Here is a 26,703-nt window from a genome sequence, read left to right as displayed (position 1 = left end):
AGAAAGGCCTATTCCTCAGCATCCTTGCAGTTGTAGAGCTAATTATACTGCCCCATTTAGCCAAATATTTGAATAAGTGACAGCAAAAGGGAGCAATTCAAAGCAAATACAAATGAGGATTCCAGAAAGCTTTTGACAAAGTCCCTCACCAAAGGCTCTTACGTAAATTAAGTTGTCATGGGATAAGAGGGAAGATTCTTTCATGGATTGAGAACTGCTTAAAAGACAGGAAACAAAGGGTAGGAATAAATGATAAATTTTCAGAATGGAGAGGGGTGTTGCTCAAGGGTCAATCCTATTCAACTTAATTATAAATGATTTGGAGAAGGGTAAACAGTGAGGTGGCAAAGTTTGCAGACGATACTCAACTGTTCAAGATAGTTAAGACCAAAGCAGAATGTGAAGAACTTCAAAAAGATCTCACAAAACTAAGTGATTAGGCAACAAAATGGCAAATGAAATGGAATGTGGATAAATGTAAAGTAATGCACCTATACATATGATATGACGGGGACTAATTTAGCTACAGCTAATCAGGAAAGAGATCTTGGAGTTATTGTGGATATTTCTCTGAAGACGTCCATGCAGTGTGCAGCGGCAGTCAAAAAACCAAACAGGATGTTAGGAATCATTACAAAAGGGACAGAGAATAAGACAGAGAATATCTTATTGCCCTTATATAAATCCATGGTACCCTCACATCTTGAATATTTTGTACGGATGTGGTCACCTCATCTCAAAAAAAGATATACTGGCATTAGAAAAGGTTCAGTGAAGGGCAACTAAAATAATGAGGAGTTTGGAATGGGTCCCATATGAAGAGAGATTAAAGAGAGTAGGACTTTTCAGGTTGGAAAAGAGCAGACTAAGGGGGAATATGATAGAGGTATATAAAATCATGAGTGATGTGGAGAAAGTGAATAAGAAAAAGTTATTTACTTTTTCCCATAATATAAGAACGAGGAGTCACAAAATGAAACTAATGGGCAGCAGATGTAAAACAAATAAAAGGAAGTTCTTCACACAGTGCACAGTCAACCTGTGGAACTCCTTGCCTGAGGAGGTTGTGAAGGCTAGGACTATAACAGGATTTAAAAGAAAACTAGATAAATTCATGAAGGTTAAGTCCATTAATGGCTTTTGGCCAGGATGGGTAAGGAATGGTGTCCCTAATCTCTGTCAGAGGGTGGAGATAGATGCAGGAGAGAGATGGCTTGATCATTACCTGTTCGGTTCACTCCCTCTGGAGCACCTGGCATTGGCCATTGTCAGCAGACAGGGTATTGGGCTGAATGGACCTTTTGTTTGACTCAGTATGGCCATTCTTATGTTCCCTTTTTTTGTGTACCACCTTGCAAGCATCCCTGAATGCTTCGAATACAGCCTCTCACTCCATTGCTAAGGCCATAGTTATTAGCTCTATTTATCTAGTTCAAAATTCTTCGCTGACTCCACAGATGCAACCCTTCACTTCCTAAAAGACTCCAGCGCCGTATTGAAAATACTAGGCATCCACATTGCTACAAGAAAGAGGAAGCAGGGAAAATATTTTACTCAACAATACAGATCCATGCTTTTTAAACAGCCATAGGCAATATGAGGCCTGATGAAGACAGTGCAAGACTAGACGCAGGTAAAGCACCGACCAAACCTCATCTTCCCAATCTTGAAATTCCAGACAAACACTTGGAAGGTCAGGTTGAGAATACAATAGCCCACTTACCTCTAAGGCAACTGGACGCACTATCCACATTCCACAATTGCCTGACACTCTTCTACCTGAATTGGAGTTTGACCACCATGGACAGATGGATATTAGACATTGTCAAGGATGGTTATTGTCTCTCCTTTTCATTTGTTCCTCCAATCCACACACCCCTGTTCCTTTTCAGGGACCCATCTCATGAGACCATTTTCCTCCAGGAACTCAACCACCTGCGACACCTGGGAGCAATAGAAGTCTTGCCCGAGCACAACAGAGGGAAGGGGTTCTACTCTGATTATTTCCTTTCAACAAAGAAAACAGGAGGATAGAGGCCAATTCTTGATTTAAGAAGGCTTAATTGCTACATATGCCTTCAGTGGTTCAAGATCAACAACAATTCCTGCTTTTGAGAAAGGAGATGGTTATCGACCCTTGACCTGCAAGATGTGTACTTCCATGTGTCGATTCACCCAGCACATGCAAAATATCTTTGATTTGCGTTCAACAATGGACATTTTCAATACAAGGTGCTCCCCTTTGGATTCTTCATAGCACAAAGGGTCTGGCTATGGTGGCAGCATAGCTCTGCAGATAGGGAGTCACCATATTTCTGTACCTCGACGGCTGCCTGTTAAAAGCACAAACATATCAGGAGATGGACGATACAGTCACTTTAACTGTCAGTGTTTTAGAGACTAGGTTTGCAAATAAACCTACAAATGCAAGCTCACAGCTACTCAAAAGTTAGAGTTCATAGGAGCCTACCTACACTGCACAGTGGCAATAGCCTCTCTTCTACAACAAAGGTACCAGGCAGCCACAGAACAGGTAGGACTTGCACAGAGCAGTCCCCAGATTGCTACAAAGTTATGCCTTTAGCTATTGTCAGATGGCGACAGCCACTTTTGTGATACAGCATGCCAGATTACATGAGACCCATGCAGCTGTGGCTAAGGACGTTTTACAAGCCACATTTCCATAGCATCAACAAAATTATCTCAGTTTATAACAAAGTGAAACAGTCCTTAGCTTGGTGGACAACCCACTGAACGTGTGCGAAAAAGTACTTTCCCACCCTTAACCACCATCTATAACCATCACCTCAGACACATCTCTTTTGGGTTGGGGTGCACACACCGACAAACTCAAGAAACGACGATGATTCCCAGAGGACTCCAAGTTGCACATAAAGATATTGGACCTCTGGCAGTAAGCAATGCCTGCCAGCACTTTTTACATTTAATTTGCAACAAAACAGTACAAATTTTCATGAACAATCAGAGAACCATGTACTATATAAACTGCCAGGGCAGAGCCAGTTTATACCACCTCTATATAGAAGTGGTCTGGCTCTGGAGATGGTGTGTCGCATACAACATACATTTTCAAGCCACCTATTTGCTAGACAAAGACAATACTATGCCCTCAGTAGGAACTTCAATTTGAATCATAAATGGAGATTGGTATGATTCTCCTAGTAGAAATGTTCCATCAGTGAGGGTTTCCTTTGGTGGACCTGTTTGCAAGAAGTGTCCATAGTACTGTTCTCGTGCGAGCATTGGAACACACTCTGTAAGGGAGGCGTTCACAATAGCATGGAGTGCATCACTGTCGTACGCATTTCCACTGTCGTATGCGTTCCCACCAATCCCGCTTCTCCATCATATAATCAACAAGATAAAGCCGAACAAGGCCACAATAATACTAATCAGACATTGTTGGCCCAGACAGACATGATATCCTTACCTGATGCATATATTAGAGAAGAAACAGGTGACCCAGGAGTGGATGGGGTAAACCGAACTACTTTATTACCTATGTATGTTTACCTCGGATATTAACACACTGTCCGAGTGGCAGCAACCTGGTGACACCCTTTTATCTATTTTAGTATGTTAATTCATATGTCTATCACTATTTATCCTAAAGCCTTATTTAGTAGTATTAACTCCCATAAAATGAATATTAATAAGCAAATAATGAATACAATTATACCTGCTTCTAATTACTATGTATATAATTTATAATTAAATCAACAATTTCCTATACTACAAACTAACAGATTACAAAGATTACAAGGAAGTTGACCCTGAAGTTGTTACGCAGAGCCATCGAGGATAAGCAAGAGACACAGTATAATAGAGCAGCTCCATACTTATCTGGTTTCCTAGGCTATAGAACAGAGAGCAAGATTATATATATCAAAATATAGTAGTGGTCTCGTGATCAACGAAAGTTCCCTCCTCTGAGCAAGAGTACAGCTCAATAGTCATCTAAGGTGGACCATCAAAAGGGATACTTTTAGAAGAAGAAGAGAAGCTTAGTTACTTTGTGCAGTAATGGAGGTTCTTTGAGATGGTTGTCCTTGGGGGTACTCTACCTCCCACCCTTCCTCTCCTCTGCTTCGGAACCACCTATTTCTGGGGCAGTGAAGGAACTGAAGGGACATTTCACTATGCATGCAGAGTAGTCACACTGGCATATGCCAGCTGCCCTGCATGCTCAGCCTACCGAGGGCATTACTACCTAAATTCTCCCATTAGAGGTGCTGCGGTTCCCCAGACACATAAGGTGGAGTACCCACAGCAACAATCACCTTGAAGAACCGCTATTACTGACTAAGGTCAGTAACTCTCTCTTAACAACGAATGAGAATAATCCTTTATAGAGGGAAAAAATTAAACGAACAACTTGATTTAAAAAGATGATTTAAATCAAAGTTTTGTTGTTGCTGATTTAAATCATATTTAACATCATTATTTTAATTGCTTTGATTTAAATCAATCCACGCTGCCAGATACTCCATGTCTTGTTGAAAAAAGGTAAATATTGTTATAATTTTCTAGAAGAAAATACGCTGTAGATGTCAATCAGACTTTTCAGTGAGACAAAACTAAATGTCTTAGGACTATTTTAATTGTGATACAGCAGAAATATAGTCTGTCTTATGATAGCCTCTCCATAATTAAAGTCCTATCTCCTCTTTGATGAGCTACCTACCTACTGAAGTGGCATGTAGTCAGGCATCCTGCAGCTTCATAAATACAGGCCTGTACCACTTAAGCCACAGGAATTTTTTTTCTGTTGATTGTTTTTAGAAAGATTTTATTTTCTTTGTAAACTTCAAATATCCAGTGTAGGATAGACTGGTTTTATGTATATGTAGTGTCCAGTCCTGCTTCCATTGACTGAAAAGAAATGAAATCTCACGTTGACATTAGAAAGAAGGATTGGGCCAATAACCACCTTTGAAATCAATAAGAGCAGGATTGGGCTACCTGCAACCAACAACAAAAATCATTGACAATATTTTATCATTGTCACATATTTTCTTCAAATAGAACCAGTATATGAGTTTACTGAAGAGATGTAACTATATAAAAAGTTCAAGTTTAAGTAGATCTTCAAGTAAACGTTCAGTAGTTTTTACATTCATGAATTGTCAGAAGCTATCCATCCAGTGTTTCTATTTGGTAAATTTAATGAGACTTCTAAGATGTAGATTCCTTAAAATATTTTTATAAGGTGTGAAAGTAAAAATGTACCACTGAAAATCTTGGGGTCTTTCTTTTCCCTTTTTATTTTTTCTCCAACTCCTAATTCAAGGCTGCACAGTCAGTTACTCTGCTTAGATGCTATGTTGATATGTAGTAGGAGACCAATTTAGACATAGAAAAATATGCACAATGAGGAGGACTCTTAACTTTGAAAGTAACTAATCATAGCAGTGAATACAGAATACTGCATTTCATCATACTCTCCCATGTATTCTGCTTGATTTTTTCTTTAATTATGAGACCAGCTTTGAGAATAGGTAATGTGGTTCTGAGAGAGCTAGTTCTTACTTCTCCTGCACAGACTGCCGATTCTGTTATTTTTAATTCCTGTTTTCCCTTTCTTTCTCAGCAGCTCCTTCACCTCCCTTTCTCTTCTTTCGATGCATTATTTTATCTCTTCCTTCCCAGCATTCCTTCAGTATGTATCCCCTTAGTTACTTGTATTCTTTCTTAACTTCAGCAAAATCCTTTTTTCCCACCTGAAATCGCTTTAATTTCTTATTTTTCACCCAAATTTCTCTCTCTCTCTCCATCAGTCTTATATATTTTTTTTTCTATTCTGTTCCTTTAATCACTTCCTTCTTGATTTATCCCTCACCTTCCTTCAGATAAATTCATATTGTATCGGTCAGCTTCCACTTCCTGTTTTTGTGATCCACCAAAATCCTTCAAACTGTGTTGCATTGAAGGTAATTGGAGAATCTTGTGTAACCCCTGTTCCAGTACAACCATTTTCTTGATGCTGATCTTCCAGATCTATTGTAGATTTGGCCTTGCGTACTAGAGACTAAAATCTAGATGAAGCATATTTTTTTCCTTGTATTTAGAGGGACTGGGATTAATCCTCTGTACCTGCAGATCAGAGAAGTGGAGGGGAGCCAACATCTTTGTGCTACATCTTAACTATAACCAAGGTGGTTACAAATCCCTTAAAATTTATTCTTCATTTTTAAATTAAAGTAATGTTTCTCCTTAAAATTAACCTCCCTAAAATTAAACTTTGGAAATCACAACTTACTTTAAGGCTTAAATTTACTGTAGTCCAGGGCTGCTCAACATGCAGCCCGTGGCCAGTTTGTTTGTGTCCCCCCGGTGCAGTTTGGGTTTGCATGGTGCTCAAGATGGGGCCTGTGGGTGTGATCCTTTGAACATGACTTCCATTGGGAACATGCTCTGCAATGGTGAGGCGTCTCCCAGGCGGGGTGAGCATTTGAAAGACACAAGCTGACAGACTGGTTGCAGATGGGTTCAGGGTGTCAAGTGTTTCTAGCCCCCAGGGACGAGGTGCCTGGAGTGTCAGGGCAATGTGTGAAAGAAGCTGTTTGTGTATATATGTGCTTGTATATGCAACCACACTTAAGTTGTGGCCCTAGGCATGTGCTGTGAGTATTGTTGTAGCCCCAGGGGCTTCCAAAGTTGAGCAGTCCTGCTGTGGTCTATTATCGTTTATATGAAAGAAAACATGTTGAATTGGTGAGCACTCACAAGTGTTAATGAGTTAAAGGTTGCTGCTTTTTAATTACATACACAATCAGGGAAAACTTTTGAGGTCAACTCAAGCTGTGTAAATAAGCCACAGTGCCACATAGTGCATTCAGTACCTATATTATTTGCAGCTTTGATGGAATGTATGCTGCTATATAGATTTCCCCCCAAATGTAATACTTTCAGTTTTTATTGTGCAGGAAAGCTTTTGCCACATTTTTGGTTTGAGTTTGACTAGCAGACTCAGAGACAATATTTTCTTCATACGGACTGATTCATTACAGTTTGGAAAATAAATTTGTTAAAGTGGGAGAGTTTGTTTTCCTTTTCCAATCTCTGAATAAAAATAATGTGGGAGATGACATTTACTAATTCTAAGAACTTGAAAGATTGGAAGCAAGATCATCAAAGGTATATAGGAATCTGAAGATGCAAATAGATGCCTAGGGAGATTTTTTTAAAACAATCTAAGCACATTAGGTGCCTAACTTGTATTGATTTTTCAACAGAAGCTAAGCATCTAATCTTCTTAGGCATTTTAGAAAACCCTTCTAGTCACTTAGTTGCATCTTTAGGCACTTAAATAGCTTTGAAAATCTGGGCCATGGTGACTAAAACAATCTGTCAAGTTGCTAAGTACATATTTTGTTTAATAATCACTAAGTTTTTTTTTTAAACCTTTTTCCATGTGTTAAACCTTTTTCCATATTTAAGGTAATTTTTATTTAACTAATAAAAACAAATTTAAAATACTGAATTTTCTACATTTTTAAGTACATTCCTAAGACCTCTCAAATACAGCTTGGGTTAAAAAAAGGTCATTTCGTAAATAAGAAATGCATCGTTGCTATTTTAAACATAAATAAATGTACAAAATTAAGAAACTAAGTAGATGTTTATAAAGTTATATAGTCATTGAAATAAAATGAGTGCAGATATAATGGATATTCTGGGTTAGCAAAAAACTTAATGGCTATATTCAGTTGTGAATCAACATTCTTCTGTGGTTGTACCAACTATTTTTTAAGCCAAACAACTAAAAATACAAATGCAAAACAAGATAAAAATGATTTAAAAACAAGATTTTGTACTTGCTCATTGAAATCATTGCTCATTGAAATTATGAAATCACTTGGATTTGTATGAATCCACTCTGACTGTAAGTCAACCAAATGAGATTCTTTCATTGGGATATGTAGTGCATTGTGGATTTAGTGAATTTAGTTTAAATACATTCTTCTAATTGTTAGACCTTGAATTGAAGACCCTATGTTCTTAGGTCAGGTCTATACTAGGGGAAAAAGTCCATGTAAGAGGCAACCCCCACTATGAAAATAACGTAACTGGAGTCGACATACCTTAGGTCAAATTTCTGTGGCATCCCCACTGGGAGCTCAATAGGAAAAACTCTATTATCGACTACCCTTACTCCATGGGAGTACTGGGGTTGACAGGGCACCATCAGTGGTCAGTTCAGTGGGTCTTTACTGGACCCACTAACTCAAACCCTTTGGGATAATCTCTGGAGTATCACTCTCTGGGTAAGCGGACACAAACCCATAGATGAGCTGTCAGAGCTATCTGGAAAAAAAGCCCTTTTAAAGCCAGTTGATCTGTATAGCTGGCTGATGTTCTTGTTACTGTACTGTGACTTTGGAAACCTATGGTGTTCGGTCTCCCATATAATCTGAAAGTGACAATATTTTCTTAGCTTTTTAAAAAAAATACTCTTCATCCCCTGCAGATAATTGGTAGCTAGTAAACATAGAAGAATGGCTTTTCTCTGCAAATCCATTTTTATGTAAAATTCAATCTAAAACATGAAACTTCAGAAATTTCAGACCACAAGACTGTGTGTGTCCTATGGGCTTCAGTTTATATGGCTAGTTTATATGACAACACCATATAGTAAAATGCCAATTTAAAAAAATCAAAATTGATTGAGTTTTTCATGTTTTCACTTTGCATTTTTTCCATTTTGTATTTATAGCTGGAAGGCCCATGTGTCCTGCAGATACAAAAAATACGCAATGTTGCTGCACCAAAGGATAATGAAGAATCTCAGGCTGCTCCCAGAATGCTGCGTTTGCAGATGACTGATGGACACACAAGCTGCACAGCAATAGAATATAATTATATGTCAAAAATAAGGTGGATGACAATTTTTTTCACTAAATATTATATAAAAAGTAATTATTGAAAAAAATAACATGCAAAATATTTCCCATGTCAAAATAACTTGAAAAATAAGCAGAAGTAATTCCTACAATGCAATAGTCCTTTTGGTTCTTGACTACATTATTTTTCCCCTTTTCTTCTTTTGCTGTTCTTGATTTTTATTGAAGAAAGAATATAGTTTTTGCTTTTTGCTCCTTCCATGCCTGAGAGCTTGCATTTTTCTTTGTATTAGTTATAGTTAAGTTCGATAGAGAATAAAATCAAAGACCATGGTCTGGGAGATTTGTGAGGAAGAGGAAACCTGAAAAACACTGAAATGTTAAGCAACATAGGTAAAATTAGCTATTGGCATACAAGAGCCAGCAAATTTGTGAAAACCAAACGTTCAAAGATTGAGTACATGGTCACGATCCTTAGTTAGACTAGATCTTTTTTGTGGTGCAGTGCTGGTAACTAGAGTTCTGCAAATCTGTGGATATTCACTTCATGTCCTGCATGTAGATGCAGAGATCAATGGCTAATTTTTGCATATACTTATATGCAGGGCTTGACAAACTGCTGCGAGAGCTACTCGCTAGCCCCACACCGCGCATGCACCAGATGGGCACTGCCCTTGCACACAGCACTGGTGAATGGGGCGCATGGAGCGACTGGCTGAAATCTACTTGCCACGGGCGAGTAGAATCAGTGGTTTGTCGAGCCTTGCTTATATGGATGCAAATTTGCAGATATCAACTTTATATCCACAGGTACCAATTTTGTATCCGCACCAAGCTCTGCTAATAATGTATGTAAAGCACAGTGAGAGATGAGTGAATGAAATTGCTCCCCAGAATATCAGAAGTATTTCTTTCTGAGGCTTTTTAACTGTGCACTTCTTTTGGAAATGGAAAGAAGAGAAGCTCAGAAAGATTTAATAATATAAATTAATGGCAATAACTTTGTACACGTCTCTGTTTCTTTAATGTATTTTTTTTATATCTGTAACGAGTAACAGGCCTTTGGATTGAGACTGGGGAGAAACATAGTCACCAAGACACCAATCTCATGGGGTGGGAAATGGCAAATGAATAAAGTTCAAGGGATATGCACTTTTGTGTGTTGCGTTCTTACAAGACTGATATATTTCCTGGTTCATCAACTGTCTAACTTGCAGCTGCTTTTTATCAAGGTATTTTTCAGGGTAATTAATGATGGTGTTTATGTTGAAATGGCAAGAATAATAGGGTGTTCATGTTGAAAGGGCAATATAATGGTGCAGGGTTTTCCCTCCAATTGCCCCACAAAATATCATGGACTTGAATGACAAACTGCGTTTTTCTGGCTAATGCTAATAAATAAATCTCAATGAATGCTGTTTAAACACTGGATATGCTAGAAAACAGAATTTGTTATGCTAAAACCTTATCTAACTCTAAAGGCAAAATCTCTTCGCTCTGGAGGAATATAGGGCTCTTTCAGTAGTCTGATTTTTGTGCCGTTGCTGTTGTTGAGCTCCTCTTAGCTGTTCATTTTTGATGAAATATGTGATTTAGTTTTGCTGTACCCTAGTTTCTTACTGAAGATGGTTCAACTATCATCTGTTGCATCTAGTTATACATACTCATTGCAAAATATCCACTGTCACAGATAATTTTGGCAAGAAAAAAAGAAAATCAGACTCCATTTTTACTGATGGAGTGGCAATAACAACGCAGTCTTATGGATGATTCTCTCAATTAGTTTCACTTGTATTACCTTCATCCTTAGGATATTGCACTAATATTTTCTATTCCTGTTTAAGTAACTTGCTGTTGAGATATTATAAAAGAGCACTTTCTGAAAAGCGGCGCAACATTGTGTTTTGGGGGTTATTAAGTTGTTTTTGTTGGTTTCAAATAGGTTTCTTGATTTCTTTTTCCTTCCTATTGGAGGATTGCAATGTGATTCTTTTTGTGTTTGAAGTGTTCCCTTCTGTAGTACATGAGGTTTCAGAGATGTTTCCTCTGTTTTTCAGCATATTTCAAATTTTAGATTGTAGTCAGATAATTATAGACAGTGACCCCTCTGGTGATGTATGTGTTGTGGGATCAACCTGAACACCACCACATACTTTGGTGCAACTGGTCCTCTTGACATTGGCAATGTTGGGGGAAGATGAAGTTGCTAAGGACCTTTGGTACCTTGCGGTGCTGGACTCCCTACTGCTTCAAACTGATGGGGACATTTCAGCATCACCTCTTTGTACCGTGCAAATGCTCATGACCACTTCTGTTTTGCCAGAAGCTGGGAATGAGCACCATGAGATGGATCACTTGATGATTACTTGTTCTGTTTATTCCCTGTGAAGCACACGGCCTTGACGGCTGTCGGGCTATGTGAACCTTTGGACTGCCCCAGTTTGGCCCTTTGTATGTTCTTATGATCTTGCCAGCAGAGTTGATGCATGCTGTTAGCAACCACCAACTCTGAAGAAAGACTGATGAAAATTCAAGGATGACAGGATATCAAACCCATGCAAGTACTGATGTTATCTCTGATACCAGTGTCCACGCGATTGGTCCTGGTACTGTGCCTCAGAAGCTATTGGAATATCAGAGTTAGAGGTTGATTCACATGTCTGCTGTTTAGATTACAGGAAGCCCTGAGATGCTTCTCTCCTTCATTTGACATTTGTTCATATATATGCTGTATATGTTCACACAGAAGTAGACTTGGAGTTGATAGAACTCACTTCCTATGCCGATTTGTGTTCCACTTTGGCCCTACTGTTATCCATAGAGTATGCTTTCTACTTTGAATTGGGCTCCCCTGTTTTACTGAAGTCTGTGTCGTATAGAAGTCTGTTGTATAGAAGGAAGTCAGCTGTGTCCTTTATCAATTCCAGTCCCAGCCTTGGTACCACTGCTGCTGAGACAGCATATTCTTTAGCAGCTTGAGCTATACAAAGTAGCCTCAAGAACAACCAACACATACTGAAACTGCTCTCCCTACAATAAATACATCTTCATCATCCTCCAATGTGCCTCCCTCTGGTTTTTGAATCTTCATCTCCACTTGATGATATCTTAAGAGGAGTGCAGGAAAGTTTGTGTTGCCACTTGTGCTCTAATTGTTTAAATAAAGAGCAATATATTTCTCCAGGTTGCTAATCTGGAGTCTTTCCTAAACATAAAATTTAATTTGAATGATGCAATCCTAACGTCATATTATATTTATTGTATTTATGATTATTTACAGTCTACATTTCAAAGGTTATTTAATAGCTGTTTCCTTAATAATTTGATTTAAATAGTTTTTCCTAAGCATGGTTTATTTCATTTAAATAAAAAAATGTACAAAAAAGGCCAAAAGCAAATAGTCCCAACAGCTCACTCGGGGCTGAATGTTTCCAGTGTTTTATAGTTAAAAAGTATTTACTTTGGTTCTATAAATAGGCTTACTCAGATAAAAAGTAACTCCATATCAGTCTTTCTTTATATGGGAAAACATACACGTATAGTTTTAGTTTTCTTTAATTATTGCTGCACGTTATTTACTGTACTGCTGTCTAATACCCTGTGATGGGGTTTTGTCTGGTGGAATCTCTGAATATAATGTTTGAAATTTTTGTGTGCATTTGTTTCTGATTTTAGCCTGAACACTCCACCTGGAACAAAAATTAAGCTGTCAGGAATTATTGAAGTGAAAAATGGATTCTTGCTTTTGGATGACAATAACACTGTAGTTCTTGGCGGTGAAGTGGAACATCTTATAGAAAAGTGGGAGTTACAAAGGGTGAGGTAACATCACTGAATGCTTGTTTAAGTTATATATAAGTAACTTCTGCAAGCTAAATTTTACTAACAAAAATAGTAGTAGTTTTCATACAATAATATAATAGTATTTTGAATGCAAAAATCTAGATATTTCATGTACTAATTATTTATTATAGGTAAAGCCAAATCGCTGTAAATAAATGGAATGTTTTGTGCTGCAGTTCAGATGCCGAATATGTAGAAATCAAAGAAAACTTTTTAGCAGCAAATGATACCTTTTTGGTTCTTCAGAATTTTAAACTTAAAATGTGGGTTAAAAATTATCTTGGCCAGCAAAGTGTCTTTAATTGTTCTCTTCACCTGAAGCAGGGATGTGGCCTGTTGCAATGTCTTTAAGTGTGGTGATGGTTGTAAGGATTCTTGTGGGTTCCCTGACCATTGCATATAGGGGTTCTTTTTTTCTTTCAACATATTTTAAGATAAAACTTTTCAGTTGTGGTCTGTAATAAAGTTTTCTATCACTAATTCATAAAAGTAAATTTCTTTTTACAATGACAAGGGAAATTATGTTAGAACCCTGCAAGCTATAACTATGCTTAGACAAAATTGGAGCTTATACTTCAACAGGAGCATAAATAAGGCTGCAATCACTTAACATAAACAGAAAGTATTAAGAGTTTTTAAAGAAACTATAAAGAGTTTTGATTTAATTCACTCCACTCAAATGTGCCCAAATTAGGAGAGCATATCAGTGGAGAAAATGTTACAAGCTGGCTGTTTCCTTCTCCTATATAAATGTTAACACAAAGCAGTAATGATTATTCCCAGAGCAGGAAACTCTGGACTTGTGACAATGTTCTAGTCTGTTAATTGATTTCTGTAATACTAAATGGCTGCTGGAGATTGAATCCCTTTGTCAGATGGATGTAGGGACCACTGAGGTATTTTAGTCCACTGAACTGTTAAGTATTTACTGGTTCAGAAAATAGACCTGTTGTATATGTCAACTCATCAGAAAGCCTTTTATCCATGAGCATTATTTCCAACAGGCCCTAATGTTGGCAAACGTTTCAACCATAACAAAGAACATTATCTTTGGTCTCATGGTGTGAAACATTTTTTTAAAAAAAACCTTTCTGGGCAAACTGAGTTATGGATTTAAATTATGTTGAATCATAAAAATACACAAAGAAAATGTGTACTAATATGCCTTTTTTTGCTTCTGTAATTGAAAAATAGTTGTTAAAAATCAATATAATATATTAACGATATAGGTTTCCTTAATGCTGCCTTCTAGAGGTGTGAAATTCCTTTTAATTGGCTAATGGTTAAATATATTGTTTAACCAGACCCCTGTGGGCCTTAACTGTAAAGTCTCACCCATTAAGGGTGAGACTTACCAGTTAAACGTTCACACCCTTACTGTCTTCATAAAAATCACGTCCTAATTGCTAAATCAGATTGCATTATCTCCTATCCTGTGGGCTCCACATCTGGAATGAGGATTCCAAAGGTAAGGACTCCCAGGTGTATAGCTTTGCTAATATTCTTTAAAACTCAGTCTTTAGACTGACAGAAAAATAATCACATCTAAACATTTCTGTCTCCTCAGATTAGAATATAGGCTACAAAGATGCCTCTTAGGTACTAGAATTGGGTTACTAACTATTTCAGGGGTTTAAAGTAGATTGAAATTGATCTGTGATGTCAAATAGGTCTAATAGTCTGTAATTACATTGAAATGTGAAAGTACAATAAGTTGCATATGTCAATGCTACATTGTCTTATAGTCACAAGCTTTCAGTGTATATATGGTGCTGTTGATAAATTGTGAACTCTTTGCTTGACTGCATTTGGTTCATTATGAAATATATAAGAGGATATATAACCAGTGTCAGTCATGTTTATTGCTCTGTCAGGGTAATCTGCAGGTGGGCTGGAAGACATTCTGCTGATGTTGACTATCATAGGCATGGCCCCCTGCAGGTCCTTACTGATTGCTGTTTGTGGACAATGGGAGTTGTGGGAAGAGACAGGCCACAGACTGCCACTTTCCACGGTTCCTATTGGCCGGGAATGGTGAACCGAGGCCTCTGGTAGCTGCAAGAGGCCATGTCCGTGGACAGTCCATGTCAGCAAAATGTCTTGCAGCTTGCCAGTGGATTACCCTGATGGGCTGCATACAGTACGTGGGACACAGGTGCCCCCACAACTCTAAAACATGAATAATATTGCACAGGAGAGAGGTTCCATTTTATATCAATCTCTGGAAAGCTATCTCTTGCATCAGTGTTTTGTTCATCCTCCGTAGAATCTATGTTCCCAAAGTTACACAATTTAGTGCTATGAAGATTTTATAAGTTACACATCTCTTTTTCATGTCACTAAAAATCCAGCCCAGTTCTCCAACTTCTGTTTCTCTTCCTTTGATACTAGCATTTCAGATGCACGCCTTTTAAGATACTTTATTTCTCTGATAGAGGCAGCAAAGGAGGGGAGGAAGTGACTAGTCGAGTTCCTGCTTTTGCTAGTAAAAAAAAAAGTAAGCTTTTGCTAGTAAACTAGTCACTTGCATTTCTTTAAACAGGCTTCCTCTCTTCACATTCTAGTTTTATTTCTCTGGTTTAGGATACAGTGACTCAAGAAATTTTTATGTTGTGAAGGACTTGTTTTTTGAAAACACATTTACCTTATCTAAGAGATATTGATATTAAAGGACCTTTCCTGTTTGAAGTTCATTAGTCAAGCTAAATGAGAGGCATAAAGCAAACATTTTTATAATGTTTGCGATTTTTTTTTATCTTGCCACTTCCATTAACTTCCCAAAATTCTGAGACATTTGTCAGGTAACCTTGCCATGTATTCTTTTGAAGCTTATTAATCAAAAGCTATTTGTTTTAATTTTATAGAGTTTATCAAAACACAATAGAAGCAACATTGGAACAGAAGGTGGACCACCCCCTTTTGTGCCTTTTGGGCAGGTATAGTAATCTCTTTTTAACTTTTGACCTTCGTATAGACAGAATCCGGATGTGCATTTAGTAAAATAATGTTAACACGGTAATGACTAGACATTTTGTTGTTAGAATGGATAGAATGAGTATTTTCCTAACTTCATGTTAATACCATACTTTTTGATGTTCCTATATAACTAACTTTTTTACGTTTTTGAAAATGTTAGATAAATATTTACCACTGTGGTAAATTGATACTTTAGATAATCAGGAACATTGTAGTCTTTAACACCTCATAGCTTTCAAGTCATGATCAAAATTTCCCCTTGACAATGTAAAAAAATCTGAAAACATCCTAAAATTAACTTAAAATGCAACCTAATGTTTATTGAAAGTGTAGGTGTGTGAGAGTGTGTAGATATAAGTGTTCGAGAAACTTTTCAATATGTTAGAACTTGGTAGATGGAAGATAAATTCAAGCTCTGATCATTCATAAGTAATGAAACATTTTTCCATGGACACCATGGCAAACATCAAGGCTAATGTTCAACACATTGTCTAAGGTAATACTGGCTATGGGCAGTGAGGAGATTGTGTAGTTTTTAATGAATATCAGGTGCCCCACAGTTATTCCAGGTATACCTTACCTGACTTTCAGGAGTAAAATCAAGAGAGACCATTTAGGGAGAAACCAATGGGAAATAAAACAATGACACTGAGAGTCCTGGAAGAAACAAGGGAAAAGCTTTTTGTTGGAGAAATACCCCAACTGACTCTATTCAGGCTAGGATGGTTTAATCTTAGACTGAGCCTAAGATCAAAAGAGAATGCTAAATTTAAAAAAAAATGCAGACTTGGGAAAGAACAGGATGGGTTGTGAGCACATGGAAGCTGACACCCAGATTGACAGAGACAGGGGGGAGCCTGGTGTGAGTTGGACAACAGTCACTTCCTGGAGCTACAGTTAGAGAGGTAAGTTTTTTGAAGGAGGTGCACATCTGTATCTTTCGTTGTATTAACTCAGTTAGCAAAATGCAGTTTATCTTTAAGAAGTGAACATCATATGCTTGGTCTTGGAGACACTACTTGTGTCACTGCTAGTGTACACTGTCACTGGCAACCAAATGGAAACTCTTACGGGACCCAAAATTGGGTTGTTACCATAGTTGTGAGCCAGTTGTACTGCAGCCTAGAGAGCCAGTATGTAAGTGGTCAAACCAGAATGAGGTATAGAAAGACTGGTTTGTTACCTAAGAGATGCATTTGATTGGGACTAAAAAGGGATCTAAGATGCAGTTTGTCCTGAAAATATGTCTCTAGTCAACTGCTTAACTGTTTCTGTTCAGGTCACAACTTCAAGGACTCATAAAAGTAAAATAAATGGTATTTAATTGTGTCCCTATGAATTCCAAATATTTCACAGAAGCAGTCTTGTATTTCAGGTTGTTTATCAAGATCCCTAATAACTCCTGTAGTCAATCATGTGATAATACTGGTGAATCTTTTGATACCTGGTGTGCATTAGGGATGTGAGCGAATAGTCGAGTAGTTGATTACCTGATAAGCCTAAGCTTATCAGGTAGTCGAATCAAGTACTCACTCCCCCTCTCCCGCTGCCTCTGTATCAGAGGCAGCAGGTGGAGGGAATAGGAGCCAGTGCTGGGGGGGATCTGGCCACCTGCTCCCTGTCCCTCTCCAAGCTGCTGCCTCTGATAAGAGGCAGCAGTCTTGGGGGGGGGGGGGTGGAGTAGGGGAGGCCAGCCTCTGTCTGCGGCGGGCCCAGGCCATTGCAGATAGGGGATGCTGCAGAGCAGGCCCTGTTTATGGCAGCCTGGGCTCGCCATGGACAGAGGCTGATCTGGCAGCATCCCGTATTTGTTGGTGGTCCCAGCTTCCTGGTAGGACACTCCTGCAGACAGGGTTGCTGAACTTGGTGTGAGCTGGGGTCAGGCAAGCCCGGCTCAGTCTCCGCTCTTGCCGGTCCAGGACTGCTGTGTTTCTGCCTTTTAAAAGTAGTAAGATGTATGTAGTTCTGGCTCTGACCTGGCTCGTGCTACATTTGTGTGCCTGGCTCCTACTACATTTAAACTGTAGATTAGTCAATCTACTACATGATTAGTCAATTATCCACCTCTTACCATCCTTAGTGTGCATCTGAGTCAGAATATGCAAACTTAAGTTTAAATGCTTCTAACATTGTACAAGTGTTGTGCATTCCCAAATCCTACTGAAGAGAGTTTAATACCCCTCATGATGATTTTTATTTAGTGGGTTACTTAATGAATTTGTGTGTAGTACTAGTGTGCCAAGTAAAAAAATGTTAACTTTGTCTTTTGAAAATTTCCCCTTCTAATCTTTCTTGCCACATTTCACTGGCAACTGAATCTGCCATCCTTGAAGGGTAAGAGTATGTGCCAAACTTTTGATCCCCTCCTCCTCTAGTTTGAAGGCCATTTTGTTCTATGGACCAGAGAGATGCCGTGAACCAATATTTTTAGTTGTCCTAGCTGTATATTTTTTGAGATTCACTTTTTTAAAAAGTTATTGCTTTAATGAATTATGAGTGTTTTGTTTAACTAAAAACAGAAAGGAGAGAGTAAATTTACGTAATAATGCTTTTTGTGTCACAGAAATGTGTGTCTTCTGTGCAAGTGGATAGCAAGGAACTTGATCGGAGAAAGACTCTACAAATGATGATCACTGCTAAACCTGTTGGAGACAATGATGAATTTGAAAAACAGAGAACAGCTGCTATTGCAGAAGTAGCAAAGAGCAAAGAGGTTAGAATATACAATTGCTCCAGGATTTTACTTAATAATGAAGTAATTATTTTAGTTATTTCAAGTATTTTTCTCCTTAATATGAGATGCATTTATAGTATCTGTTTTCTTATTTTATTTTGTCTACTATGTATTAAGAAAAAATTAAAAAAAGGAAATCTAATGCAGTGAGCCTTTTTGGAAATGTGGTGTGTATTTTCCCTTTTCTAAGGAGGTAATGTGATATAGGCTAATCATAGGATATTTTATTGTGGATCTGATTTTGACCTAAACCAAGTCTGCTAAAATATGCATGAATTTTATAATTCAGTTTTGCTTTATGCACACACAATTTGAATAAGGAAAACTAACTTACTAGGCAGCCTGCATTGGAGTTATTTTGATGCTGTGATTAAGGTAATGAATATAGTTATTAAATTCAATCACTATTTCCAAGTTCCAAAAAACTTTGACTAGTGTTTGGTATTGTTGAATTGCTATTAAACTTAACATGTTTAATCCTTGGGCTATTTTATAGTCTTCCTTCCAGTTTTCCATTTAAGTTTATTTTTATGATTTGCCTCAGAGTAACTCATAAAAATTAAAATTGTATAACTTTTTACAGCCTCATCCGGACATAGGAAAGAAAGGAAATTCTAGCTAGTAAATGACATTTGTTTTATGGAAGCTAACAGTTTATCTGTATATACATAAACGATAACAATAAATATTTAGGTACCTCAGATTTACGGTAGTAGCATAATCTTAATGTTTACTTCCTTAACTGTGTTGTTTACAGAATTTTTTTTTCTTATCTAAAGACCAAGACATTTGGAGGAGGTGGTGGCAGTACTAGAAGCAATCTTATTGTGAGTGCTGGAGGAAATCGAAATAGGGAAGTGTTCCAGAAAGAAAAGATAACAAAACCCGAGGGGAAAAATGAAGGTGTCTATCGTGAATTGGTAAGAATGAGGATCTAAATGGAACCTGAAATATCCAAAGTTGACATGTTATTAAAGAAGTTAAAGTAGTTCACCGTCTTTTATTTAAATACTATGAGATAATAATTTTTCCATCAGTTTCTGTAAAAGATCATGAAGATTTTTACATTTTACTGTCTGTTGAGATGAATTTATTTTCATGGGCTAGCTAACTCATGAAAAATAAAATGCATCAGGCTCTAGATTGCACTGATGTGGAAAATCTTACACAAAAAAGACTGGCCTTCAAAAAAATTGTTATTTTTGTGTGCTGGGCTTATAAAAGCAATATTTTTCTTGAATTTTAAAATACATGCAGCAGTTTGCAATTAAAGTAACTTAATTGTTATGATCAAACACTTTTTTTATACCACAATTTTAAAAGCCCAAAGCAAGACATTTTAAAACCATTTTCCTTCTGGAATAATATTGGTTTATTATCACAGAATATGTTTAGTGTTTAAACCATGGAGTGAAGTGCTATTTCTGATATTTAAATTGATAAGAAAAAGAGGGACAGTCCTATTCATTCTCATTCTGGAACCTAATGTTGGGGTCACAAATAATGTCTTGTGTTATGTAAGATGGTAGCCTCTAGCAGGATGTTCAAAACTATCAATTTTAATACAAAACATTGTTTTTAAATCTATGTCACAGTTACTTGGTGAGCAGTAGTATTAGTTATGTGAACTTTCAGAACACATCAGTGGGCAAAATGGATAGTTTATAAAAACAGTCCTTAAAAAAACACCTGCATTTATTTTTCTCAGTGCATGTGGCTTGAAATATTTGTCACCAGGGACAAACCACGAAAGATGTTTAAGTATTACAATTGACATTTATGTGTTTCATGCTGGAGGCTGCCATCTTGCTGGAAAGAGGTGTCATTTGTGACAATGGGGCAGCATGATAGAAGGGATGGTGAACTAGTTTTAACTTCTTTAATAATTGCTTAATATGGGTTTACTTTTTTCTTCCGTTTGTTAAACCAGTATTAAAGCAGGTTAGATATTTGTTTCAAGTACCTCTTTATGTAACAGGAGTTTAATATTTCATGTGCCGAAAGTGCCATTTCTTTTTAGCAAGATGTCTGCCTCCAGCATTGGATTTAAAAATATTAAATGTAATTAAAGAGTTTTAAAAAAAGTCGTGGATCATTTAATGTGGTAGTTGTTTCTTAAATCTATATCCTATGTGTTTCTGAGATACGTATCTCCACAGGATCCGTGTGTTGTTTATATGGAGATGAAAAATAATTTTTCATAAATTAGATTATATTATTCTGCTTTCATCACATGACCGACTTAATAACTTGCACGATAGGTGTAACACGTAGGTTGACATAGTTGGGGCAATGCAACGTCAATCTATACATGCACTTATGTCAACTTTAGTAATATCCAAGAACTGTTCACTATTTCAAAATTCCCCCTCTACCTATGGTTGCTCTGGTCACCATTTTGAACTCTGTGACCCAGTGGCCAATTATGCAGGTACATGCCCCTGTCCTTTTAACGAATTTTTGAAATATTGTTTTCTATTTGCTGACTGTGAAGAGCTCTCTTAGGACCTAGGTGGCCAATCATGCCAGCTCTGTTACAGATGTGTACCTGCCTAGAGTACACTAGAGGTGATGGATGTCCTGGATCTGTGGATAGAAGAAGCTGTGAAGACACAGCTTTGACCTAGCTGTGGAAATTTCAATATCTACAAGCAGATTGATTTGGTCTTGGGAGACAAGGGCTAGAACTAGGGAAGTAAAAGGTTAACTGGTTAACCAGTAAGCATTCGGCTTACTGGAATGCTTACCAGGTAACCTGTTAACTGAACCTTGTGCAAACCCTAGTGGATGACCAGCTGTATCTGGATGGAACGTCTCCTGCTATATTAGGCTGGACAGCAGGACCCTAGCAATGGCTGCACTGGGCCGGCAGGTGGGGTCGTGATAACATGGCAGGCAGGCAGGTGAGACCTTGGCCACCACTGTGCCAAAGAAGCCCCAGTGAGCAGATGGGACCCCAGCATAGCCACACCGGAGCCATGCCAGCCCCATATGTGATGAGCAAGCTAGTCTGAAGCAGTCCATGCCTCAGAGACCCAGCAGGAACACTGCCCCAGTTGCCTTATGGCAGCCAACAAATGGTTAAACAGTAATAGTTTTAATAGTTTAACAGGTTGACTATTTTAATTGATATTTACATTCCTAGTTACAGTAGGGACTTGCGGCAATGCCATGCGAAAGTCAAGGAGCCTGCAGCAGATGCACCTTTAGGCAAGAGTAGCTAACAGTCACTGATACAGATTTGTAGACATTCCATTTTACAAGGAGCTGCATCCCACCACCTTCTCCAAGGGCTCTGTGGGTATTTGGGAGGATTCATAGTCACAGGCTACTGGAGTGAACTATGAGGAGAAGGTGTTGGACAAGGAGGAGGAGAATGGGAGACTGGAAACCATTGGATCCAGTGACTCAGAGAGCCATGGGCTCTTTTTGACTCATGAGCAGTCGAACTAATATGTAGTTGACGATGGAGACCATGAGAGAGTCTTATGAAGGGAAAAAAGCAAGAGTGCAGTTTGATTTGATATTGCAGGATACATCTGTTCATTTACTTGTGTGTTATCAAGCTACAAGAGGTAGTGAAACAACCAGTAGAGGCAGAGTTGCTTTTCACTTCATTTCCCTTTACAGTTAGGCAGAGGGAATTCTGCAGAATAGTTTTGTTTATATGTACTGGGATGTTGCGTGGCTCTCTCAAACTTTCCTAGTTTGTAGTCTTTTACTGAATGTTATTGGGAAGAGTTGTTTTATTTCTTCTGCCAAGGTAGGACACTTTTCCATGTCGCTTAGCAGGCATCATTGCAGCACACAGGCTAGCAGCATCCTTTCAACCTCTTGGGAATAAGGTATCAGATCATGTCACCACAGCATGTGGAAAATGGTACTAGTATTCAGTTCCATTGTCCTATCCACACACATGCATGCCTGTGAGTTTCTCTGACACTTCCTGTGCTAGCTCGTTCCCCTGCTCCTTCCCACCGTGTCTGGGACTGTCTCTGTGCTCTTTGAATTGCAAGCAGAAGTGAGAAATGTAGTCTTTATAAGGGGAGTGAATTTAGTACATCAAATTTCCATTTATCTTGTAAGTATATTCACAGTAGTTCCTCTGTGCATTGTATTTTTGAGCTGGAAATGCAACCTTGAAGAGATCCTGCACAGTTTTAGTGCTGCAGATACTGTGCACAAGGCTTGGAGGTTTAAGCTCGCAGACAGAATGGACAGAGATAGTTCAGATAGAAGAAACGCATGGGAAAAGGAGAGTGATGCAAAGCAGATTATAGTGCTTCTGAAGGGACAAACATATGTACTGCAGAGGCTTGTTGACCTTCAGGATCAAAAGATCTGTGCAAGCTTTTTTTGCAGCCCATAAAGACTGCATTCTGGGACTTCCCTACACTTTCTCACATCACATTCCATGTGGCCATCTGGAGCCAATGCATTATGCATCCCGAGGGGGAGTACTGTACAGAGAATCATAGCCTGCCATTCACTGACCTGTGAGAGAGCCAGTTAGTGTATCTGTTTGTGAAATAAAAATTACTCTTCTTTCCTCTTCAAAGGTTTTTTTTTCCCCTCTGAATTTATAAAGTTTCATTCAGTTAAAATATTTTTTTTCGTGTGTTTGGAATAAATATCTATTTATGGAAGCTTAAATAGCTCATATTTATTAGTTCACAATGTGGCTGAGGCTGATGACATTTACAGGTAATAGAAACAGAAGCATTTGCAGTGTTCTATTACCAGTCACATGGCAATTATAAGTTTCAGACTGGGATGCAAAAAGAAAACCCAATGTCAGGCAGCCCACACAACAGCAACAAACATTACTGTGTCTCATTATTAAATGTGCTTTCAAAGCTTCCCTGAGCCATATAGCTCCCCTTTAAGTTTTTTTTAAATACCTTTGGTATTTATCTTGCTGCTCAAAATCAGCAGACAGGCATTCCACCTACACTTTGTGGAAACGTTTCCCCCTTTGCTTCATAAATACTCTGAACCGAACAGCTCTTAACTATAATCATAGGGATATATTTTTCACTGAGATTTAATATTGTGAGTAGGCAGTGGTATCCAACTTTCAAGTAGCCAAAAGCACATTCAGTTGTAATTTTGCATTTGCTGACTCTATCCTTTAAGTCAGTGGTTCTTAACTTTACTGCAGCCTGCACCCCTTTGATTCTCAAAATATGTTCTTGAATCCCTTATTAAAAATCGTTGACGTAGGTCAGTTTTAAACCTAACATATATCATAAAAATCTGGAACTTCATCTTATTCACAAGTTCAGTTCTCACACCTCTGAATTAAACAAAGATACTGGATGGTTAGGTCATTACTTACCTATCAAACAATGAAGGCAACAATGGTTCTTTGTCTTTGAAGAATCTCATGATCCCATCTAGATGTTTCATCAGTCTTTAAGTATTTCCTGACTCTCTGTTGTTTGCTAATTAATGGTTCTTATGTACCTCCTTTGACTATCTAGTCTCTTTGTGCTTATAGACTATTTGTTCTCCCTATTGCTTTCCAGCTCAGCTTTCCCTTGATATATTTTTTACCCACTGTCTTTTCTTTTTCCCCCTTCCCAATTTTCCCTGTAATAACTATGTAAAAGTTATTACAACTAACCCTCTTTATCCATCTGCAAAGAAGACAGAACAGTAGAAGAGATTTGCTGTGCCGACTTCACCTAGTGCTAAAGGAATGGATTCTAAACCAGCACTTCTTTTTTCCAGGAGAGCAGCATTCTCATCTATGTTTTTTGCTGATATATTCAACTACATGGCCCTTGTCACTGTACTAGCTGTGTGCATTTTAGTCATTAATGAATTTAATCCTCATCACACCCCTGTATTATAGGAAGGCTCTGTCTGTTTTACGCATTAGAGACTGTCACAAGTTAAATTAACTTTTTTGGCCTCATATGGGAAATCTGTGACAGCTGGACATTGCATGTACGTCACTTGAGTGTTAGTAGCATAGACCGTCCTTCCTATGACATTAACAGGAGTGAAAGTAGATGCTGGGACTTACCAATGCTCCCTGCACTAGCCTCAGCATTCTCTGGCAAGAGAGGATGGCTCTTGGCTCCCAAAAGGGCTGGGGCTTTGGGCAGAAGGACTGGGGCTGGAGGCCCCTCTATGGCCACTGCTACTACAGTTGCCAGGTGCCCCAGGGTTCCCGTGGTGATTTGAAGGGCCATTTAATGTTGCTGCTCTGTTTGCTCCCCCGAGCAAAAGCAGCAGTGAAGTGCTTCAGCAGCAGCACTTCTGGAACCAATGGCATGGCTACCGACAAAGAAGGGAACAAAAGGGACAGTGATGTTAAAGCGCTGCTATGGTTGTGTTTCAGACATAGTTTCCAATTGGGAATGAGAAGTCATGTATTACTGAAGAAGGAAAATTACATATTAGTATTTCCTTTGGGTTTGTTTTGCAGAGACTTTAGTCCATTGGCCACACACAGTTTGCCAGACCATCAGAGGGTTTGTTTGCCTGAGCATCTGAGGCATGGCTGCTAGCAGATCCCTAATGGCTGTGGATCGACATTCCCAGCCAGTGGGAGATGCAGGAAGCATAGCTCCCATTGTCCAGGTATGGCGCACCATAGCCACTGGGAGCTGCAGGGATATGTGCCTGTGAACGTATAAGTAAACAAACCATCTCATGGACCGCCAGCGACTAACCTTGATGAGCCATGTGCCTCCAGTGTGCCAAAAGATCCCTATCCTGGTTTTAGTTATTGTATATCTAACCTCCCTATTTTGGGGAATGTATAATTTTGCATAACCTTTGTCAGAAATCTAGTTTTGTATAACCATTGGCAATGTTTATACCAAGAACAGAAAGCTCACCCATTACACTAGCTATCTTTGATACATTTTTGTCTTTTTTTTTTCTGGATAAGGGGAGAGATACTGCTATCTGACCTGATATTCATGGAGGGAGAATTAAACTATGGAAATCCGAGTTTGACATCTGTATTTGAAATTAAATCAGAACAAAAAAGAAATAGAAAACAACCCCTCTCCCCCTCAGAAAACAAAACCCCAAAATCAAAGAAAACCTCCCATAACACATAAAATACATCCCCTAAAATTACTTGTGTCCCTGTCTCTTCATCTCAGTGCACTCTAATCAGTTAAACAAAGGCACAAATGCTTATTTATTAATATTTTTATAAATGTCTCTAAGTATTGGTCATCATGCATGAAAAATAAATTGTTCTGATTAAATATTAATGTGCAATTTACAAGCAAACCTAGTATTTATGGAATTTGTGTTATAGTCCATGATTACTTTTGTGTATATCTTTCATTACAGGTTGATGAAAAGGCTCTAAAACACATAACAGAAATGGGTTTCAGTAAAGAAGCAGCAAGGCAGGCGCTTATGGATAATAGCAACAGCCTAGAAGCAGCATTAAATTTTCTTCTGAATAGCAGTAAACAGAAACCTACTCAGGGACCACCACCTAGAGGTATAACTTGTGAAACTGTGTTTTAGACTGAAGTTTCTACATAACAGGGAATCTTGTGTTGCAAGCACAAAAAGATGATAATGGTCTTTGCTGGTGTATTGAGAATAATGCAGTGGCATAATTGCATATATGTTTTCCTCTAGATCCGTGTTTCTCAAACTGTGGGTCCCAACCCCTCATGGGGTTGTGAGCAACTTAGAGGGGGGTTGCAAGCAACTTAGAGGGCATTGCAGTATCACAAAGTTTGAGAAACCCTGCTCTAGGTCATGATGTATTCAAGACCTGACAGTGAATAACTGAAAAGTATCTCTGTGTATTACATCTGTAGTTGTTTGCTACTTAAAAATCACACTTAAGTGTTTTTAATTGAAAATAATCCATGTACAGTAAAACTCCGATGGTCTGGCATCTGATGGTCCGGTACTCCTGATGGTCTGGCACCATCAGGAACCCGCAAGGGCTCCGGGCAGCCGGACCATTGGAGCTGCTCTGCCCCCAGGTTCCCCGATTCAGCTGCTGCTAAAACTGACCAGCAGCTGAATCGGGGATGCTGGGGGCAGAGCAGCTGGGGCGCTGCCGGGTTGGTCCCATAGCGCTGCCCCTTGGGGCTGCGGGACCCAACCCGGCAGTTCCCCAGCTGTCCCCAATTCAGCCACTGCTGAAACTGACCAGGGCTGACTCCAGGAAGCCAGAGGCAGAGCTGCTCTGCCCCGGGCTTCCTGGAATCAGCCCCTGATCAGTATCAGCAGCGGCTGACTTGGGGACACTTGGGGCAGAACAGCTGGGGTGCTGCCAGGTTGGTCCAGTAG

At 38.6% G+C, this 26,703-nt stretch overlaps 1 protein-coding gene across 12 annotated transcripts in view; it reads left to right on the top strand.

The window, feature by feature from the left end:
• Positions 1 to 26,703, top strand: part of TDRD3 (tudor domain containing 3) — a 220,080-nt gene that overhangs the window by 105,946 nt on the left and 87,431 nt on the right. For all 12 annotated transcript variants that reach the window (XR_012900634.2, XR_012900632.2, XR_012900626.2 and 9 more), the window contains 6 exons: positions 8,738 to 8,898; positions 12,540 to 12,681; positions 15,572 to 15,643; positions 18,247 to 18,396; positions 19,197 to 19,337; positions 25,738 to 25,894. Coding sequence is in view for 2 of the 12 variants with exons in the window: in XM_075918923.2 (XP_075775038.1) it covers positions 8,738 to 8,898; positions 12,540 to 12,681; positions 15,572 to 15,643; positions 18,247 to 18,396; positions 19,197 to 19,337; positions 25,738 to 25,894 (823 nt within the window). In the remaining 10 variants the exon portion in view is untranslated. The remainder of the gene's footprint in view (positions 1 to 8,737; positions 8,899 to 12,539; positions 12,682 to 15,571; positions 15,644 to 18,246; positions 18,397 to 19,196; positions 19,338 to 25,737; positions 25,895 to 26,703) is intronic.

This window comes from Pelodiscus sinensis, chromosome 1 (assembly GCF_052426305.1).
Source record: "Pelodiscus sinensis isolate ZL-2025 chromosome 1, ASM5242630v1, whole genome shotgun sequence".
NCBI lineage: Eukaryota > Metazoa > Chordata > Testudines > Trionychidae > Pelodiscus > Pelodiscus sinensis.
This window is presented reverse-complemented; position numbering and strand designations above follow the sequence as displayed.